Here is a 21896-nt window from a genome sequence, read left to right as displayed (position 1 = left end):
ACCTGCAGACATTAGTAGGCATGAACACACACAGACGTACTTCCCAACTCTTGTCCTGTTTGCTGCTCACCACTCCTACCTCCACACTCTGAGAAAGGCAAGCAAAACAAGCTAAAGAACATGGAGGAGCAGACCTCAAGTGGCTGAGAGTCTCACCCCTCACACAGACGAAAGTTTTCCTCCTGCCATGTCCCTCCATAGCAGATGGCTGACCGCCTTGAGTCCCCTCCCACCACTTTCCCTGTCTTTCCTCTTGTACTTCTCATTATCCAGAAGCCATATCCAAATCTGCTTGTTAACTCTCTCTCCATTTAATTCCAAGGGCTGTTTTGTTCATTACAGACCCTGAAACATACCCGGTATGCAGCAGTGAAAATATGGGCTGAGTACTTGTTGAGTTAATGAGTCCTGGAACTTAAGTTTTTTGGTGGGAACATCTACCCAGTGCTCTGCCAGGCACACTGGAACGGGTATAATGGAGAAGGATCACGGTGTCTCCGGAACCACTCCCTGCCCCTCCTGGGCAATGGATACAGACTGACTCCAGGTCCCAAAGACACAGTTGAAAAACTGGACTCAGGGGAGCAGGCAGAGTTATCGTACTAACGTCTTTAATATAGTCTGATCAGGTCAATTCACATCACAAGGTCAACCTGGGTGTGCTCGAGTGTAACACAATCAAGGAACACAGTGTCTCTACCTGAGGCTCTCTCACCTTCCTGGCTCCCAGTACCACTGGACCCTCTTCCTGATCAGACTGGAATTTTTTTTTTAAAATTTTGCATAAAACTATTTCTTCCATAGACTTCAAACAACTAGCCAAGTTAATTATGATACACCTAAACAAAGTTTAATACTAACCCTAATGTGTGACTGCGGTTTACAAAGAGCTCTGTGTCACCTGGGGTAGCTTTCAGTAGCAATTCACTACAACTGGTCCTAAAAATAACAATAAGAATTAGAGAATCAAAACCCAACAGCAAGTTGAATGGTTAAAATCAAGTAAGAACTGGAATTTGGGGTAGAGGGGTCCTCAGTGGATGAGCTTGTCCTGGCAGTGATGTTAGCGTCCAGCAGCTCAGAAAGACCAGGGCCAACCTCGGAGGACACTCATCCTATGGTCCATGGGATGCTGTAGGTTTCTGCCATCCTTAAAATAGTTGGCCATAAGAGGGTAGAGACCCTACTAACTTCTTTTGAGGACAGAGGAAGGGGGCTGAGGAATGAAAGAAGTGGGAGGGACCAAAACTACCAAGTGAGGCCCAAGAGTGTGCCTTGGAGTTGGCATTAGGATCACCAATAACTGAGCACCAGAAACTCTGGCTTCAGACCACTAGAGAAATGAGGCCTGGTGCTGCCCCGGAGGCCTATGTAGTGGGTCTCAGGTATTTCTACAGAGAGTATCAGATGACAGTCTATTTCTAAGACCACAGCGGGGTGGGGTAATGGAGGGAGGGGGGAAGGGGCAGGAACAGGAGTTAAAAATGAATTTAAAAAATCTCTCAGCTACAGAACCCAAAGACATCACTTCCCTCCGCATTCACAGCATTGCTCAGCAGTCCCCAGTGGCTGTTCTGTGGGGACACAGCATATCTCACTTCCCTTCAGGCCCCATGGGCTGCTGGTCCACCTCAGGATCCACTAAAGATGATGCAAACGCTGACTGAACAATCTGAAATCCAAAGGACTCAAGAAGAGACATGTTCTGCTGGGGAGAGAAAGGTGAACCAAGGGCAGGACCCAGGTCCCCCATGGGACCCCCAAGCGCACGGACATGCACCTTCTGGATGTGTTTGTTCAAGTAGGACTTAGAACGGAAGAAGCTCCCACATTCAGGGCATGGGTATTTCTTCTCCCCATCAGACTCCATTTTGTTTTTAGGGACTGCCATGTCACAGGAGAAAGAGCCGTTGGCACTCTGTTTCTCTGGCGTCTTCAGGTCACTGGCGTCTGAGAGGTCACCATAGGAATCAGAGCTCTCAATCAGATCCTGATGTGAGCATTTCTGGCCTTCTATGAAAAAACAAAACAGGGAAGAGATGAGGCCAAGGATTAGAGCTGTCCCTTCCTGGAGGGGCCATGAGAGGCCAGCTCACAGGCCCTGGAGGGCTGTCCCTTCCTGGAGGGGCCAGAGAGGCCAGCTCACAGGCCCTGGAAGGCCAACCTGGCCAATCACTAACCTGGCGGAACCCATGAAGGTTTCGCTGGTCTGATTAGGAGCATGGAATGGCTGTAGGGGCAAGATGACAGTGCCCTGGGCCCACCAGCCTCCCTCACTATAAACTCTTCATGCAGGTGTGTATGTAGAATTCGCCATCACCTCAGTCTGCTTCAAGGAAGGACGGCCAAGAAGGGATCCCCCCCTACTTCCACCCAAAACAACCCAAAGAGCCCCAACTCTTAGGTGCTTCCAGAGGTGTCTCCGAGAGTGAAACTTCTGATTATGATGAGCAGGTGTCAGTGGCTTGTCCCCTGCACTAGACCAGTGGCTACCTTCACAAAGCAGGCAGAACTAGAACCATGAGTTCCTCTACTCAGCTAGATCCTACTGATGGCCCACACACAACCAACGCTTTACAAGGCCTACCTTCCCACTCCTGCAAAGATCTTTCCAGGGCCATGCAGCCAAAGTACACTGATGAAAAGCAACTCTGAACAACCTTGTCAGCTGGGTAGACCATCTAGACCAAGACATAGCCCTTACTGCCCTACCTTGCCTGGCCCACACTGGGGTCTACTACCAACTACCAGCTTCCTGCCTAGGTCCAGAGAGCCATGCCAAGATGGGCCATCTGTGATGGGAGCATGGAGCATGCCCCTGGCAAGAAGGCAACAACATGAGACCCCCAAACAACATGAACCAACAAGTTAACAGTGAGTCTGGAAACTCTTGTCACACCAATTCCAAATCAGAGGCAATCAGGTAGCTAGCTCATTTACTGCCATGCATCTCACAAATGCAGCCACTTGTGGCAACCAACCACCAATGTCATAGAAAAGGCCAGCCATTGGCTCCCACCCACCCACAAGAACAACCAAGGAGAAAGCGTTCAGCAACACGTCCACGACCCTACAGGGCGACAGGCAGTGTCTAGACCCAGAGTAACTCGTCATGCAGTGCTCCTCTTCCTGCCCTAGCAACCCTGTAAGGCTCCCGTCAGTGGGGGCTAGCCGAGAGGAAGGAAGGAAAAGAAGGCTGGGGAAGAGGAGGCAGGCTGGATCAGCAGTACCCTAAAGCCTCACTCACTGTCCTGGAGTGAGCTACCCGTGGCAGACTTTGTCCTAGAGAGCACTGCGATTCTTGCCTCCCCACCACCCGGCCCAGCGCCCCCACATCACAGTCTGCGCAGAGAAGCAAAGTGCAGAGCAAGGGGTCGCTTGCCTTTGTTGCCATAGGTCCTGGCGCAGTGGAACGCTGCTCCCCCATTCAGGATGGGTTCCTGGTGCCTGGAGACCTGGGGAAGGGGAACACCGTGGTGGGTTTTAACATGGACCTTTAAGTAGGAGGCAGAGGAGAAACCTAAACAAGACAAAAGGAGATGAGATCCCACAGCCAGCAAGAGATAGCTCTCTGCTCCCCATGCCTTTTCTTTGGCAGCTCTGGCTAGCATTCCCTGGTCAGCTGCCCCTGGAAGGGGTTCACTCCTTGGCTCAAAAGCATCTGCAATCATCACATGAGGCATGAGGTTCGGATGGAGGGCGCCACTGTCCATGAGTCAGCTTCTCTGTAAAGGCTACACTGAAGGGCCCAGGCCAGCCACCTTGGCTCGCTTGGTGCCTCAGTAGCAGGTGGTTTGAGTAGATGTTCCACAGACTCATGTCAGCTGCAGAGACCATGGCTAGACTCCAGCCAGCAGAAGCCTGCTTAAAATGTAAAGGGAAACCAGACGGTACAAGTGATGTCCCCAAGGAATGCTTCCAGAGGTCCCCTTTCTTCTATCTGTTGGAGCATACTCTACTTTGACTTCTCCACCTTCAGAACAATGACTTAAGAGCCGATTCCACCTTTGGAAGAAGGAGGCAGCAAGTTACTGTGGCATCATGGTCATTCCTTATCCGTGGCAGTCTTTTCTGTTTGGTTTTGGAAAATCCATCAAGGACACCCAGGACGATCTCTCGCCATCTTGAAGTAGGCTCCACTTCACACCTCCTGCTTTGGTCCATTTCAGGCATAAGTATCGCAAGCTGGAAGAGCAGCTCTCAGGCCGATTTCCAAAGGTCACAAGGCCTTTGGAGGTGACAGCCACAAAATCAGGCAACAAAATGACTTGTTTCACAAGAAAGAGGTATGCCACTGAACCCTACCATAGTCAGGACCAGAAAGTACCTCTAGTAGGTACCAAAGCATTTTTATCTAAGGCTCACTTGGGGTGTCAGCGCCCTCATCTAGTTCCAGATCTGCCCAGCACATCCCTCAGGCACTTGGACTTCCATGTACGCCTGGTTTACTACATGTATTTATTTACTGGGGGCAGGAGGTGGAGGTGAGGTGACAGTTTGTTAAAGTTGGTTCTCTCCTACCATGTGATTCTCCAGCACAAACTCAAGTCTTCAGTCTTAGTGACAAGTGCCATGCTGCCCGCCATCCCCTTGTCCCCTTTTACAACTACAGGCACGGTGAGATTTCTCCCGCTAAAGTTTCAGGGGTGGAAATGTATTGTGTGATTTCTGCCCAAACTTGTTAAAAGTATGAACTGCAGAGTGGGGCATCCCAGCACTCAGGAGGCAGAGGCCATTGGGTCTCTCCGGTCTACAGAGTGAGTCCCAGGACAGTCAGGGTTACACAGAGAAAACCTGTCTCAACAAGCAAGCAAACAAAACAAAAAGTGTGAGTTGCTACACTAGTCATACATTCATTCATTTTTTGGTGGTGGTTTTGTTTTTAATAACATCCTCCATGGCCTAGGCTTTTCTGAGACTGTGGTGTCCTCCACATCAGTCCCAAGCACAGAGATCTTGAATACTGCTTGAAGGTTCACTCTCTTTTCCTTAAGGTTTTTTCTTTTCTTTCTTTTGTTTGTTTTTTGGTTAAAGTTTTTCCAGACAGGAGTCTCTCTGTGTATCCCAGGCTATCCTGGAACTTGCTCAGAGATCCGCCTGCCTCCTCTTGCACCACCACTGCCCAGATCAGAGTTTCACTTTTGAATGCTGGTGGTGTCCTAGAATCCAACATGCTACACTAAGTAGTCTGCAGAGTTCCCCAAACCCACTGTAAATTATTATTATACCCATTTTGCAATGAATAGAGAAAAAGCTTAATGTGGTAAAGGAATTTTCATGCATACGTACGACATGTAACACTGCATGGCCACCAACCAGCAGAACCTGACCTCACTCCAGAATCCTAGAAATAAATACTATCAGAACTTGGCCCTTAATTAAAGGTCTCTTGAATGGATCTGTGTCTTTACTCAGGGCCGTAAAAATAAGTTACTTACACACCTTTGTAGCTAAGCCTGCCTGCCTTTCTGGGTTCTAACTCCAAACAGTGTAACTTTGCATTTTCCTTTCTATCACTTTTGTTCAGATTTGACATTCACTCTTAATTGAAAAGGCAAGAACTTTCTTCTCTCTTCTGCATCTGTCTTCTCTCAGCAGCTGCTCAGATTTACAGCTTGACTTATGTGATAGCTTGGCTACCTCTGGAATTAACTAAAGCCCAAGCAGCTGGGTACACCTGTTGAGAGATTTTTTTTTCCTTAATTAAATAATTTGAAGTGGGAAGATCCACTTTTAATCTGAGCCATACCTTTGGCTAGCAGCCTGTATAAAGGACATGGAAGAAGGGGGCTCTCTCTCTTTGCCTGCTTGCTCTCTCTCTCTCTCCATGCCAAGGCTATTCCTCCATGGCATTAGAGCCTACTTCTTCAGGATTCCATTTTATACTGAAGACCAGCTGAGCATCCAGCCTTGTGGACCGAACAACTTCCTGTTCTTGGACCTTCGGCTGGCAGACAAGCGTTGCTGGACTAGCTGGACCACATTCTAATAAATCCTTTTTGTGAATCTACTTTCTCACATTCTGTCAGTTCTGTTCCTCTAGAGAACTGGACTAAGATGCCTTGATATTTCTCTTTCAAACTCTAAAATTGCCCTTGAGCTTCAAAACAAACAACAAAAAAGTCCTTTGGACATGTATGATGTTTATTATCACCATTACCGTGTGGTAATAAATGTGGTAGAACAGGCTGCCAGCAAATAGCCCTGAGGTCCTAGAGGCAAACTGGGATCAGGAAAGCATTTCCTTTCTAACACGGCTACTTCAAAGCTCGCCCTGCATCAGGTGCTGGCTTTCTAGCCTGCCTGGGAAGCTGTCTTGGGCTGGCTGGGGCTGTACTTAAATGTTTGGCCTGGGGCCAGACACTGGAGGACAGACATTCCTAAGAAGCAGGTTGCAGTCAGGAATCAGGAATGGGTAGGCAAGGCTAAGGGGAAGAGAAGGCCCTTTAAACACAAGCCAAGGAGGCACAGTGGCCCCAGAAACCGGCACAGGACATCAGAACTATGTGAGGATACAATGCTGCCACTTCACAAGCGAATTTTCCTTTGGTTTCCATTCGTTTGGGGCCTCTGAAGTAGTATGAAGCCCTTATGGCATGCCAGGGCAGGTCTACTACAATCAAAGTGAAGGGGAGAAAGCACCAGGCATTACTATAGTCACACTGTGTAGGAAGAGCTATTTACCTCCAGAACACAGCAGACACACAATAAAAACACCCTGCATATTCCTAAAAATCATTCTAAGGAAAATGCTGCTGGATCCTCCTGACTTTCCTCTGTTGCAAACTGTACTTACTATCTATAGCAAGCGCACTTGGCAAGTGGCAGACGGGTTCACAGCTGCCACTTAAAGCCCAGAGCTTAAACACAGCAGCTCAGCAAGTCAAGTGTTGGGACGACACAGAAGCTGAGTTTCTGAGCAGAACACAGCTTTGAGGCTAGATGTATTTAGCTAACATTCTGAGCTCCCCCACCCACTCTCTGACCAAGAGCCAGTGAGGGAGCTTGAGGCAGGGCCTCCATGATATACTGATGAGAGCTGATGGTTGTGCCCATATCAGCAGGTCCCTCCCTCCGCAGAAATGAAGTTTGTTAATGCCAAAAGTTACTGTTCTTCAGTTGTATTTTCTTGCCTGGTGTCCCTGCAACTCACATTCTGGTCCTTGTTCATGCAGAGATTGGGGACTGCTTCCGGTGTCCAAATCTCAAAGGGGTCAAATCCACCAGTGCATTTAAGGCCATGTCAATGCAGGAGAAAGAAAGCACATCACTAATTTGCTCCTGTGCGGTCATCTGATGGGAAGAAGTTTCCTTTGTGTGGTTTTGGTGGTGGTGGTGGTGGTGGTGGTGGTGGTTTTGGTTTATGAAAGAAGGTCCCAGCTGGTTTGGTACTTGCTCTTTAGCCCAGGCAAGACTTGAATTTATAAGAATATTGTCTCTGCCTTCTAAGTGCCACAGGAGTAGGCCACTAGGCCTGACCTTTTCTCCTCTGTCAAAAGGTCTCACCTGTGCAGCCTTGGTTGGCTTGGAATTTGAGCCGTCTTCTTGCCTCAGTCTCCCAAATGCAAAGACTATAAGCAAGAGGGCAACTTTGAGGCCAGGCTGGGCTTTATGGTGAGGCTGGAAGGACAGCTCCGTGGTTAAGAGCACTCCTCTTTCCCAGCACCCACGTCACGGCTCACAATCACCTATATAACTCTAATGACTTCTATGGGTTCCTGCATGTACATGGTACACACACACACACACACACACACATATAACTTAAAAATATTGAGAAGTAACAAAGTACTTCTTTGTTTCAGTACTTGGACTGAAAGCTGTTTGGAAGCCATCTGATTCACCCACACCTGAGACTACTGTGCAGTGTCTGGGACTCAACAGAAAGCTTTGGCATACCAGGCAGGGGCTCCCCCACTGAATCACAACCCCAGCTCAGAACATTCATTTATTTAAGCCTCAGTGGCACAGGGCAGAACCCCCTCAGCCTCTTCCAGAAGAAAAACCTTCCTTCCACCCTCTTGTTAGTTTTGTTGGCATTAGCGTGCAGCTGTTGCTGTTTGGTATTTCTGCCCAGGAATGAGTCCAGAGACAGTAGCCTCTACCTCTTCCTCTTCTCACAAAGGTTACAGCCCTCCTCCCTTCCACCATGCAGTGCGAGTTAAACCTGGAGCAATGGGTCTTCCTGCGCTTCAGCCGGTCATCCCCACAGTCTTGGTGGGCCCTTTCCTGGGCTTCCTCACAGCCCTGAGACTCCTGTCCTGTATGTATCAGCTCCTTGTCCTGTTCCATCATCTGAGCAGGACTTTCGGTTTGTTTGTTGACATTCTGGTTTTATCGTTAACTAACCACTTGTAGCAGCTCTCAGCTCTGCCTACTGAGCCAGTTCTGGAACTGGTAACTTGACAGGAAACTTGACAAAGTCTTGCTGATGGTGCACTGTAGAAAGTTTAGAGTTACTTGGGAGTACTCTCTGGAAGCCAGGTTAGGATGAGGCAAGGAAAGAAGCCAGCTTTCTAAGACTAGAGCATCCCCCATCAAAGCTGTCCCACAACACTCCTTGTCCTCACCCCCTCCTCCCCCGTTTGCTCCCACAGGGAAACTAGAAGCAGCTGAAGCCGCTAGAGCCTTTGTACTTGCATTCACAGCGGGCTTCCTAGCGAAATAACATCAATAATCCATGACCCTCAAGGCAACTCTAAGGTGTGTGTGTATAGTCTCTGAACAGCACCTGCTTCCAAGACTCCAGTAAAACCATCCACCCAGCAAGAGTACCTCATCAAGAATTTTAAGATCTGTGGAGACGGTGCCCTGTCCAAAACACAGTATCATCGAGTATTACCAAACCATTTTACTATTTCACTACATAAGGAGGGGCATCCCAAAGGTGCAACTCTGTGGATCCAGAGAGCTCTCAGCCACTTCCTCTTAGGCTCCTCTCAGCAACCCCACAAAATGGAAAGGGGTAGGGTCTTTATCACTTCTAAGAGAAAAGAAGCAAGGCAAGGAGAGCCCAAAGCTACCTAGAAAGAGGCTGGAACTAAACTCCTGACTCCTGATTCGATGCTCAACCTGTTAAGTCATAGACTAGACTCATAAAAACACTGCCACAAGAGTGCCCCAGGAAAACAACAAGCCACATGGCCTAAGCAAGCATAGAAGAAGACCAAAGAAACAGTCTCTGGCTCACACAACAGCCATCCCAACCTCCTAATCACAGACACTGTGCTTACAAACAAACTCAGCACTTCCAACAGCCGACTCAACCCAGCAGACCCTCGACATGCTGGAGTTTTTGCCCAACACAAAACTACAGCCAAGGCTAGACACTCAGTAGGCCAGCCTTAGCCTCAGGCACACAGCCCAGCCCATCAAACTGCCCTACTCAGAACTCCATCCACTGTTGCCTTTCCTCAAGGCCACAACCTGCAGGGAATCTCTGGTAAACATTTATACTAGAAAGCTTTTGTCTCTTGTTCATCTCCAGAGCCAGCCTCTTTGCCAGCGAGTGGGCTAGCAGGATCCTTTGATAGCCCATTCAGGCGAATGACTCCCAGCCAACCCCAGCTAAGCATTTGTGAATTCGGTGTCTCTGACCCCGAGTTTGGTGATCGAGTGAGTCTTTCCTTCTGTTCCCATCATTAAGTCTCTTGGAAAGGAGGAGGTTACAAACAACAGCTTAGTGGTGTGGTCAAAGCCTGGGTGAGGGCATTTCTCAGTCAGTAGAGAGGGTGGGCTCCCCACAAGATCAGGCCCATCCTCTGAAGTGAGGAAACAGTGGGGAAATTACCTCGGTTACAGATACTGCAGAAGTTGCTGGGCCCCTCGCTGTGCTTCTTCAGGTGGTCTGCCATGTACGCGGCCCGCAAGTACTTTCCACACACCTGGCAGGGCACCTTGTCTTCATGACAGGCCAGGTGGGAGCGCAGGCGGTCTCGAGTAGCAAAGGAGGCATTGCAGGTCTGAGAAAGGAGAACAGCATGAGGAACAAGACATCCCGCACCTGACCAAGCCCTCCTGGTCAGCCTGTGAAACCAGTCCCTTTAGAAAGCTGGACAGTTCAGTACGGCTCTGCTCACAAGTGGCTGCCCTTCTGTCCCACAACGCCTTCTCGTGGTGTAACTGATTTGGAGTTATTGGTTTCTTACCACAGACAAGCTCAAAACATTGCAAGCTAAGTCCTGTGCGCTTGTACTGAGTGAAGAGTTAAGTATTTCCCCCCAGCCCCTTGGTTTTTGAGGCAGGTCTGGCTCGTGTGCAGCTGAGGGCTGGGATCACAGGTGCTCACATCCACTGATCTTCACGTTAGCCACAAAGCACGGGCCATAAGCAAGTTACAGCATGTCAGCCAGGCTTCCTGTTCTCTACCTCAGGGTTCCCCTTACTGCCTTATACAAAGAATCCAATGTATCCATGTCATTCAAATATGACATTTGTGTTGGCCACAGGGAAATGGAAAAGGCAGGACAAAGTACAGAGATAGCACTTCATAATCTTGTGATGTGAATAAAAAAAGCGGCTTATGAAATAAGCGAGTGTTGGCTCTGCTGATGTGATGGAGAAGGTGATTGGCGGTGTTACAGTGGGGTGTGGTGGTCAGGACAGACAGGGCCTGCCTACAGCACTGAGCAGGCTCTGAGCGCAGACTGAGAGGGACATTTGTCTTGTGTAGTTGATCAACAGCTCTCCAAGGCAGACTGTTACCCCTCCCACTCTAGGATTGTGTAGCCACTGAAAGACACAACCCAGCACAGCTCACAGACATGTGTACAGTTATGACCTACACCCTAAGGATGAGGGTCTAGCTCCCTAGCCATTATCTCTCCCCGCTTCCTCTGCTGCGGCGTGCAAAGGCTGTGTGTGGTGCCTTGGGGAAACACACATCACAAAGCCTTGAAAGAGGTCAGACCCGGTAGCTTTCAAGCTATTTTGGTTCCACAGGGGTGCCTGGGGCTAACGTCAAACTGGACTTATTTCTCTTCTCTTTGTGTACTTTCTGCTTTAGGACTGAGAGAAAGCTGCTTTCAATCTGAGGGTGAATAGGCGCCATCCCATTAACTGGCTAGAATGGAGCTGCCTCTATTTCCTGGTTACAGGTGGATCTTGATAACCTGAAATTTCAAGGTGAGTAGTGTCAGAACGCCATCAACGCACACACACACACACCCCTTACTGTATGGTCAAAGATCAAAGTAGATGGCAGTACTGTGAAGCAGAAGATGCTACACTTTGCCTCAACCCCAGATATGTGTAACACAAGCTCCCCATAGTCACGGGTACAGTACTAACTCAAACAAGACAACTCATCCCAGTGGAACTGCTTTTATGTTTTATGTTTAATCTTGTGACAAAGGAAACTTAACTTTGGAAAGTGAACTTGCCCAAAACAAGACTCAGGTACTAGAGAAAGGAGCAATCCAAATACCTGGACCAGACCAGTCTTGACCAATTTATAGCTGGGCAAACAGAAGCCCTGTGAGGATGCAGGATGACCGAGTTGAGAACAGGCCTCAAATCTATGCCCTTAGAGTTTCTGAAGTCAGTACAGGGACATTCTGTGAAAGAAAGGAGTCAACCCTGACCCCGATGTACTTGGTATCTATCCAGTTGTATCCTGGGGCAAAATAGTGCAGGCAAAGGCCAGCAGCTGGGCAACCCAGAAGCATCAGGACCCAACTCAGGGATATCATGACATAGGAAGACCACGGAGACAGGGAATTCGGTCTTCCACCTAATCTGCAATCTGGAAACCATGGAAAGGGGTCTTATAAACACCCTGGGAGACCGTGACCATGCTCATTTATCCAAGGCCAAGAGCTGGCTCTGCCAAAGGTCCAAGAACTACCTAGCCCTACAGCTGGGTGGGGACGTTTGGGGTTTTTGTTTGTTTTTTTTGAGACGAGGTCTTACCATGTAGCCCTGGCTGTTCTATAACTCACTCTGTAGACCAGACCCCCCCCCCTTCAACTCAAGAGATCGACCTGCCTGAGTGCTGGAGTTAGAGGTATGCACCGCCTCAACCACCAAGAAAGTGTAAAGCCTCAGAACTCTAGAGCTGCATGAACCAGGTGAAAATAATTAGCATTGTCTTCCCTTTTCCAGAGAGAGGAAGCCCAAGGCATGAAAGATACCTTGCTTCTTTTACCAACCATTCCGGACCTTTCCTATAAAGGCTTTGCCATGTCATACTTTGGTACCCAAGGTAATGGACAGCCAACCCTCAATTATCCCCAATTGGATTAAATATTTGGGGATTAACTACGAAAAGTTAAAACCGCAGTTGCAGCTGGCTTCCCTTACCCTGTCCTCCACTGATTATCTCTTAAGGAACCCGGAGCAAACATAATTGGGAACACCAGTCTTCTGCTGGGATAAAGAAGCCTCAACAGAAATGACCACCTTGTTACAAAGCCAACCTAAAGTAGTTGTTGGCGTCCCTGTTCAACTAATCCTGTGATTGGAGTCCCCCCAGGTTTTTTTCTGTGTTTAAGTCCAAGTCTGAACCAACCAGAACTTCAGACAACAGAGAGCATTTTTCTGGTCACAAGACTCAGGTAAGACCAGAGGGGCTGAGGGAGGTAGGCCTTAAAGAGGACTCCCAGAACCTGAGTTTCAGAACTCCCCATCCTGTAGACAGGGAGCAAACAGAAGTGCCTTGAAAGGAAGCCAGCCAGCCAATGGCACAGTGTGCCTGCCTGTTGGCTTGAAGTGCCTACTGTATCCACGGCCAAGGCTCACAGTTTGCTAGTTAGGAGGCATACTAACACTACTGCTCTCCCCACATTAAGCTTTCAGTCGAGCGGAACCCCAAGAACACTACTAGCATGTCCCAAGCCCAGGCAGTCTTTGCAGTCTGAAAGTGATAAGGTGCATCTTTCAAATCCTCCTGCAGCCAGGGGGGGGGGGGGGGAACTAAGGGCATCATATGAAAATCCAGCTCCACTGGCGTTAACCCCTTTGTGCATGCCCTCAACTCACCCTTATTTAGACAGCCTCAAACAAGGGGCGACCAGAAGCAATGGGAAAGACATGCCAGTCTCTCAGCTCTGGCTAAATTCCAGGCCCAGGTAAGGGAGACTCAAGCCTGAGGTTCCCTGCCCCTTTACCTTCCAAAGGCTTTCCAATCAGTCTGAGAAATCGGCCCCCTTTATCCTCTGTAGCTAAAGAGGTCCCTGCACTTTGACCAAGCCTATAGTCACAGCCTGCACACCCCTTGCTGCTGGGTGCTCTTTAGAAGGTTTTGGCTACAGGGTCAGGTCTGTGAGATTGTGCTGAAGGACAGAGGCAGAGCAGGAGCTGGCTCACACACCAAGGGACAATGATACCAGTTGTCACAAAAGACCAAGGACAAAACACACAAAGCCTCAAATGTTAGAATGAAACTTTTATCGTGGGTCCTGATCTCCAGGCAGTCTGCAGGGGCTAAGGGAGACACCAGGGGGCCCAGGGAAGGGAGTGTCTACTTGCTGTCAGCCCCAAAGCCATGTACCACAATACAAAGCTACTGGTTAGTTTAGTTCTGAGCAGACCAGCTAAAAACCCTCAGACACGGGAGCTCACTAGCCAGAACGGAAAACAGGCCCTTGTGAGACGGAAGAGTTCAGCTGAACTTAGTTAAAGCGGTACTGGAGGCATCTGTGAGGGTTGGGGACACCCCTCCCAAGTAGGAGGGTGACCAGGAACCCCCCAGTCAGTGTGAAAAGTGATGCCAGGAGAAGGGACACAGAAGCTGAGGTTTGATTCCTTACAATTCCCAACTTCTAGACTCCCCAGACAAGGTTGGCTGCCCTGCTGAGGTAGGGGAGGTGAGACAAGAGCATTCAGAAAGAAACATGGAGCCCCATGGGGGAAGGGGAACGTGGTCCTTCCTATCACTACGTGAGAGCTTTGAGCTGGAAAAAATGTTAGAACATCTTGGGGGGATCTGGGAGTGGTGGGCAGGAACCATCTTGCTAGCTAGCCTCTGCCAAAAGCAGGGGTCTCCAGCCAGCCACCATTCCCCTCCACCTCTCCGGAAGGGCCCAGGCTAGCCCAGGCTAGCCCACAGGCCACTGAGTAAAAGCCCGGCTGCCCTCAGGGGTTGTCCAACCCTGTCTCAGGTATCCTGGTGGGGCTGAGCAGAAGAGTGCATTGCTGGAGTGTGCTGGACTCAGGTTTTCAAGGGCTGGGAAGGACTTTTTTAAAGAGAGGGAAAAGGCGGTATCAGGAACTGAATGGGACGACCTCCACAAAGCAGGCTGGGCAAAGTCCCATGATGGCAGGTCGCTAGGAAGAGGTTCCAGGGGCGGCAGGCCGCTGCTGCTCCCAACCCACACCTGGAAAAAGGGCAGAGAGTGCAGGTTACCCCCCCAGGCCACCGGGCACACCCCCACTGCCCTCTGGGTTTCTCCTATCCTGTCTGGGGCTGCTCAGCACACTACCTGGGAGTCAGAATGTGCTCTGTGACAACAGAGATCAGAGATGGAGGCAGAAAGCGGCAAGGCAAAGACCGATCCCAGCAGGCCTATCTGAAGTCAGCATCCTTGGGAGAAGCTGCCTGGCCCAGCACCTGTGAACAGTGCTTACCCCTAGTCCTTGGAGCTCTGTGCTGCTGCGCACATCCGATCTTCCCTACAATCTCCTGCACCCACCCCTGCCAGCAGGTCGGGAGAAGCAGGTACCCCTGTCAGAGGCTGTGGGATAGCTCATGACACTGTCCTGACATGAGTTGATGGCACTTGCCACAGCAGAAGGGAGATAACCAGGAAGACAGTGGGGGCACTTCACATCACACTGAATGCTCAGAGGTCAGAGAAAAAACTCATCTTGTAGGTGCCAGCATTCCCCAGATAGAGTTCAAGCTGTCAGGAGAAGATGTAGTCAGCCTTCCCTACATGTTCCACCCTGGAAGAGAGCACGCCTTGCCTTGCTCTTGCCGTCCGTGTTGGAGATGGGACCACCCTCTCCCTCCCTACGGCCTCTTCCACTGCCATGCTTTCTCCACTGAAGGAACCCACAAGTTCCCACTCAGCTCAAACCAGGGCAAGGGTTGTTGGCTGGGCCACCAGAAGCCCTTTTGAAACCCCTACAGTTCATACAAATTACTGGGAACCAGCAGCCAGGCCCAGCAAGGTGTCAGATCTACCAGGACAACACTTGTGTCGTGTGGCCCACCAGCCAAGGAGCCCGCAAATGCCCGGACAGGAAAGCTAAGCAACAGAATGGAGGAGAAGACTGTGGACACCAGAAACAAGTGACCAAAAAAAGACTCACAGCCCTGGGGAAGCAAAGGAGGCTGGGGATAGAACAAAGGAGGCCAGAGGAAGGACAGGGGCAACAAGAGTGGGAGGTGTGTGCAAAGCAGTGCTCAGCAAGGCTGGGAGGATGGCAGCATTCTTCCACCCAACTATACCCTGGCCCAGTCCCTACCTGACACTTGTGAGGTCGCTCAGACGTGTGCACCTGCTTGATGTGTCCATTCAAGTGATCTGGCCTGGAAAAAAGATCAACAGACTTTAAAAACAAGACATCAAAAAAGATGGGCCAAACTTGGCCAGTCTCCCTCCACTCCACCTCCCCCCCTTTCTAGGGAGAACTCCACCCCAGCAAGACAAAGACAAAGTCACCACCCAGCTCTAGCTCCAGGGGCCCAAGCATCTCAGCCATTCCCCCCCCCCCCGAGGGGGGGGAAGCAAATGTTCTGCTCTGATCTAGCTAACCCCACCCCACCCCACCCCACCCCCAGCAGAAATTCAATGATTCCTAGGACCTGAGGCGTCAGCTTTAGAATGACACAGGGATGCCTTGCCCAGCCTTTTCTGGGAGGGGTTGGGTGTGGGACTCATTGTCCAGACTAAAGCCCCTTAGAAGCATTTCGTTCCCCTCCCCCCAGCCTCTCCCGCCACAGCAACCAATGAATGCCACCCGGATGGAATTCAGTCCCCAGAGGCCAGGGATGGAGCTTTAAGTCCCCAGCTGGACTGGCAAGCCAGATGCCCGCCAGAGCAGGTGGGCAGGGGCTGTCTGACCGGTAAGACTGGTTCCTAGTTGGGGCCTCTCTGGGGGAATTCTGTCCCTAAGCTCTCACACATACAAGATCCTTGGGATTTCAGTTAAAACCAGCCTTGTATTCAATATTCTCAAACGGGGAGAAAAACAAAAACAGCCCTGTGCTCCCAGGCAACTGCTCAGTTCCCAAGAACGCTCACTAAAAGTTGAAAAGAAGGTCTGTCCTGAGAACACACGGAGGACCTGTGGGTCTACTGGATCCTGGAGCCACCAGGTCAGAACGCATCAAACTCCGGTATTACTATTGCAAAAAAAGCCCTGCGTAACCGGCTTTTATGCTTCTCAAACCTAGGGTCACATGAGGGGCAAAGCTGGAGCCTACTGCTGCAGGCCGGCCTGCTCAAACTGGTAGAGGATCTGGGCCTCAGGAGTGTAAGGAGTCCCAGACACACTTGTTCAGTTCCTCCCTCCGAAGCCATTCAGGCGGGGAAAGTCGAGGGAGGAGCCCAGCCTCCCGCCCCCAGAGGGGGCCCCACGCCTGGTGCCGGAAACACAAAGGGAACCAGGGGAGAAGAATGGGGAGGCCCAATGGCTCTGGCCTAAGGAATCTGGCCCCTTCCTACAGGCCCCCGGGAAGGTGAACCTAGTAGGGCACCCTGGTGCCGGAGAACTTGCCTGAAGGCATAGCTGCAGTTCTTGGCCACACTATGTCAAAGCCGGGGTTCCTAAAACATTTAAACATGGTGTATGCCCTATTAAGGTCCAGTGACCCTCCACCCCTACAAGATCCACATCCCCAGATCCTGGCGAGAACAGAACTAAGATAATACACAGCAGGGAGTGGGGGAGGGTGCCATCCTCACCTGGAGAAACCTTTCCCACAGCTCTGGCAGATGTACGGTTTGCCCACTGACCCATCATGGGACCTCACATGGTACGACATGCGGTCTTTTCTCTTGAACCGCAGACCACACACCGGGCACGAGTACGGCTTCTCCCCTGAGTGGGACAGCTTATGCCGGTTGAGATGGTATACGTCACGGAAGATCTTGCCACAGATCTCACAAGCCACCTGCTTCCTGGTCCGGCTCCTTTTTCTGGGGCCGTCGGGGTCCTCAGAGATTGGTAACCCATTCTCACCCAGCCTTGGAGGAGGAAGATCGATATAGCCCAACTGGAGGCTTGTGACGCCGTGCTGGGCCTCATGTTGCCGGAGCCGGTTGGCGTCAGTGAATACCTTCCCGCACAGGCCACATGGAAGGATGCCTGCTTCCCTCAAGCCCCCTGGAGACCCAAACATGGAGTCCAGCAGGTTGGCCTTCCTGGGGCGTCCCCGGCCTCGCTTGCTCGTCAGTGGAGGTGCACTGGATGCCACATTAGGGAATGGAGAAGTCAGTAGTTGGGGGGATAGGGGTCCAGCCACCATGGGCAATCTGTCCACCCCAGGTAACACAGGCAGGGAAGCTTGGCCCGCAATAGCAGCACCTGTGGCCCTGGCAGCCTCGTCCTCGGGCTGCATGCTGCCAGCAATACCATTACTGTTGGCTGCCATGGCTGCCCCGTTGGTCATGTCCAAAGGGAAGCCCAAGTCAGAAGTCCCAGGAGGTCGAAAGAGCATGATATCAGCCCGGGCAGGGGGCACCAGGATCTGCACGTTGGACTGCTTGATTACTTCCTGGCAGATCTCGATGACCGACCTCATCAGCAGGAACTTAGCGGCCGTCATGAGCTCTGGGAAGCTCTCTAGGCGCACAACGATTCGGGACGTGTAAGCGAAGTCCAGGATGTCTCCGAACACTTTGGAACTGATGGTGTGCATCTCCAGTTCGCGGCTGCCTCCAGCCCCGCCGCCTGGAGCCGCCGCCGCGCCTCCCACATCAGCAGGACCACCGTCTGCAGCTCCGCCGTCGCCTAACTGGGCGCTGAACACAGACTCAAAGTACTCGCTGCAGGCAGCCAGTACGGCGCGGTGCGCTGGGAAGCTCTCATCGCCTACCCGTAGGAGCACGTCGCAAAAGCGCCCGCCGTTTTTGCGTTGTTGGTTCAGGTTGTGTAGCATCTCCGTACTGTGTCTGCTCACCTGGTAGGTGTAGCAGCCTGACGGACCACAGGAAGCATCGTTGACCCGCTCCATGGTCGCTGCCCCTTCCCCACTAGCCGGGCCGGGCACCCGCCAGTCCCTACTCCCTTCCCTTAGGCAGCGAGACGCCTAGTGCAGCGGACCACTCACACTCCCGGCACGTGCGGCCCAGGGCTCGGTAGTACTCTCAGGTGCGCCCAGCGCACACGCCCCCTGCTCTAGTAAAAAGGGCTAGACCCAGCGGGGCACTGCCCCCCACATAGCCGCCCTTACCCTCCACCGGACCCGCGAAGCACTCCCTCTCCGCCTGCCCGCCTCCCTCTCTAGGTCTACCTTCCAGGGGGTAAAGGAGCGAAGAGGTGCGCCCCTCCTGCAAACGCGGCTGCCACCTCCCCTCCCGCCCGCCAGGCGGCGCCGGCGCGCAGCCAAAAGGCGCGCGCGCGCGCGGGAAGGAGGAGGGGTCCGCCGCGCAAGCGCAAGCGCGCGCTCCGAGGCTTTTCTCGGGCCCGCTGGGGGCGCGCGCTGCGTCCCCTGCAAAGCGCGAGCCGGGGTGGGGGCGCCGGAGCAAAGGAAACAAAAGGCGAAGGCGGCGGCGGCGGTCGGCGCGCACGGGGGCGGTGGCGTAGGCCGGGTCGTGGAGCCCGGCGAAGGCGGCGGCCGAAGCGAGCGGGTGGCTGCAGCAGGGTGGGCCCTTTCCCAAGCCAGGCACGAGTGGCGGCGGCGCTGCGGCCCCAGGCTCCGTGCGTTCGGAACGGAGGAAAGATGGCAGCGGCTGCACTTCCTCTTGCACTTTCACCCCTGGGGGGAGGAGAAGGAGGGGGCGATACCAACAACACCCCCCCCAGCTTGCAGAAAGAAAAAAGCAGTGAGATCGGCGTGGGGGGTCTCGGTGGCCCCGGCCCAGCACGTGCGCATCGGGCTCCCTAGTCTGGGCCGCCTAGCGCTGCAAACTTTCCACTTTCTTTGTGCCGAGCGCCCCCCCCCTCACCCAGCGGAGGATGCACGTCCCCCATTCCCTATTTATACACCCCCCCCTGCAGCTCCGCTCCCCCCGCTTCCTGCCCCCCCCCACTCCCCAGCTCCGCCAATGCTAGCACAGCCTGATCCTCCGCCTCCCCACCCCGCCCGCGGGGGCCGGGGGCTGCAGCCTCACCCCCCCTCCGACCCCGACCAATAACGATCCGAGCGCCGAGCCAGCAAACCAGCTACAGCCGCCCCTCCGATGCCCGCCCAGAGTGTAGGCGAGCGTGCGGGAGGGGCGGCCAGAGCCTGTGGATCTGAGCCCCCCAGCCTGTCTTGCGCACCCGCAGGTCGGACGGGCATCAGCACCCTGCGTAGTTCTCCTTTGATGGCCGAAATCCCTAGAAGTCGGCTGAGACCTCTCGATCTGCAGCTGTAGAAAGGACGCGGAATCCCGACCTGACGCAGGCGGAACCTTCTGCCTGCTTCATACTGAGGCAACTGCCCTGCATGCCTGGATAACTAGAGATAGGTCCTTTTCCCCACCCACCGCTACTTGGGCTTTGTGCCCCAGGGAGCGTGGAGTCGCCAGCCAGCTCAGGGAAGGGACAGTATGATGGCGGTGGACAAAAAAAAAAGAAAAAATCAACGGCCCCTGCACGTCCCAGCAGTTTTGTAAGAAAACTGGAGAATCCAAAGATCAAGAACCCCCCCCCCCATCTACTCCAAGCCAGAAGCATGCTTAACCCCTGCCGCCCGGCAAAATGCCGGCCACTCTGACCATGGACCGCACGGCCAGGCCTGGGCGCTTTGTCCCTAAGACGCCTCAGGATGCTATTAGGCGAGGGTTGGACACAGGTTCGTCTGCTGGGGCTGACGCTGAGCTATTGGTCTCAGAGCCTGTAGGCAGAGCACGTGTACGGGCGCGAAGTTCCCACAGTCGCAAGAGGAGCGAAGTACGCATTCCAAACTTTGCACGGTTCCAAACTGAGCGCTTCCATTAAATGTAGCGGTGTATGTGGAAAAGCATTCTGGGTATTAGCATGCAAATGAACGGGGCCGGCTTTCAACTCGACTTGGGGTTCCCACCACCGTGAGCCTAGCCTCTCACTCAGATCGCTGAGGCTTTTTTTGGCACGGCACTGCAAAGAGGACCCTAGTTCAAATCCTAGACCTGATCTCTCTCGTTGTCTTGGTGCCAGTTACTTGGCTTCTGTGAGCCAGTTTCCTAACCTGTGCCCCGGACAAAGTTGAGAATTTACTCTCCTCAGTCAGTAGACTCCAGACTGGATAAAATGAGAAGTGAGGCTTGAGGAAAGTTCCCTTACCCTAAAGGAAGATTTGTCCCCGTAAGTCCAAGTCCTGTGGTAGAGCAGTCTGGTATTTTGGAGGCAGATTCTGGGAACTAGAAGTTCTTGTATTTACTTAGTGTGTGCTAGGCTCCTGTTCTTTCCAGGGGCTGGGGAAGATCTGCCTACTCAGTCCTCGCTGTACTTACATTGCCGCAGGTTAGAGAAAATGGAAAAGTGAGTGACTTGCCCAAGGCCACACTGAGTAGTAGAGTCAGGAATCGACCCAACTGTGTGTTTTCCTTCCAGGGAACTGAACCCCATTAGTGGCTTCTGTGGGTCAGGCACTGGATCACAATAGGCTGTGTTTAGAAAACTGGATGGTATATCGAGAGAGTTCACCTTGCAAATTGGAGTTCACAGGGCTCCTCACCCACAGTGCTCTGAGCAAGAGACACATAATAGCCACATTTTGTAAATGCTGATGCTGGAGTAAGCCTAGTGGTTCAAGACCCCACCTTGGAGAAGCAGCTAGAGGCAGGTAATTAAAACTGGTGTTGACCCCAGCCCAGAGTTTTATTCTGCATGTCACCTTGGTGCAATTGATTATACAGGGGCCACCATTTTTCCATACCTGTTTTCCATCTTGCCCACAGGCACCTACCTATTCTGTAACTTTAGGCTTCCAGTTGTGTTTATAAAATCTCTATACTTGTTACACGTACACACACCAAAGAGTGAGCAAACCGAGGCCTCAGTGGTGTTAAATAACGGGTCCAAGATGACACAAAGGAGTCCAAACTAGAGCCTCCGGTCTTTAAAGCTGTCCTACCTGAGCATTCATCGACTGGCTAAGATGACTAAGATGGTCTTTTCCCCTCCACACCTGTCGACAGAGCCTCAGTCCCTGTTTCTAGGCTACACCTTGAAGAGAAACGGAGCTCAATTCCTGAGTCTGCCTCCTGCTGCTGGTCTGTTGGACCTTCTTCAGTTGCCATGGAAACAGTGTACCTCCGTTTTGGCTCAGAACCAGATGGTTAGCAAACTGAAGAGCGTCGTCGTTCTCAGGCTAAGCAAAGCCGTCAAGGTCATCCATCCACTCATTAGATTGGTATTGATTGAGCACCTACTAAGCACCAGACTTTGTTTTGTGGGGGTTTTAGATGCTAGAGAGTACTGTAGTAAACAAGCCAGACTTCAGACCTTCCCGTCAAGAATTCCAAAGCCCAGAGAGGCAGACAATAAGGGCCCAAAAAAATTCTTGCGTCTCTGGCCAGTCCAAGTTCCTCCTTCCCATGGAGCCCCTTTCCTGGACCATCCTTGGCAAAAGCCCAGACCCAGGTAAAGCTCCTCCCAGCTTTTACAGCTTCCTTCCCCTTGCTTATTTTTCCTGCCTGCAAAAAAAAAAAAAAAAAAAAAAAAAAAAAAAAAAGAATTTTAGAACATACATGAAAGCAACAAGAAAAATCAAATAAGAGCCTGTGATTTCAGCACCAAGAGTTAGACTCAACTAACATTTCCTGTGAGGCTTTTCTGTATCTGTACTAGTTTCTTTTGTCTCTCTTTCTCTCTTTGGTTTT

At 51.8% G+C, this 21896-nt stretch overlaps 1 protein-coding gene across 3 annotated transcripts; it reads right to left on the bottom strand.

The window, feature by feature from the left end:
* Positions 1-661: 661 nt before the first annotated feature.
* PATZ1 (POZ/BTB and AT hook containing zinc finger 1) lies at positions 662-19017 on the bottom strand. Of its 3 annotated transcripts, XM_080908436.1 has the most exons (5): positions 16851-19017; positions 15409-15472; positions 9791-9962; positions 3383-3520; positions 662-2013 (listed from the first exon to the last, which is right to left on the bottom strand). In XM_080908436.1, exons 1-5 carry the CDS (start codon positions 18119-18121, stop codon positions 1595-1597), a joined length of 2064 nt encoding a protein of 687 aa, XP_080764562.1. In that variant the 5' UTR covers positions 18122-19017; the 3' UTR covers positions 662-1594. The 3 variants fall into 3 exon arrangements, with proteins under 3 accessions (XP_080764562.1, XP_080764560.1, XP_080764561.1); XM_080908434.1 differs by lacking the exon at positions 3383-3520; XM_080908435.1 differs by lacking the exons at positions 662-2013; positions 3383-3520; positions 9791-9962 and adding an exon at positions 13460-14315.
* Positions 19018-21896: the final 2879 nt, after the last annotated feature.

This window comes from Micromys minutus (assembly GCF_963924665.1).
Source record: "Micromys minutus genome assembly, chromosome: 1".
NCBI lineage: Eukaryota > Metazoa > Chordata > Mammalia > Rodentia > Muridae > Micromys > Micromys minutus.
This window is presented reverse-complemented; position numbering and strand designations above follow the sequence as displayed.

Bases quoted from the DNA above. Each gene is read 5' to 3' on its own strand.
- PATZ1 (XM_080908436.1), bottom strand. From the start codon at position 18,121: ATGGAGCGGGTCAACGATGCTTCCTGTGGTCCGTCAGGCTGCTACACC. The intron at 15,473-16,850 runs GTGAGGATGGCA...TCTTTTTTCCAG, and splicing joins TGTGGGAAAGGTTTCTCCAG to GCCAGATCACTTGAATGGAC. The intron at 3,521-9,790 runs GTAATTTCCCCA...TGTCTTGTTTAG, and splicing joins CTGCAGTATCTGTAACCGAG to GTTTCTCCTCTGCCTCCTAC.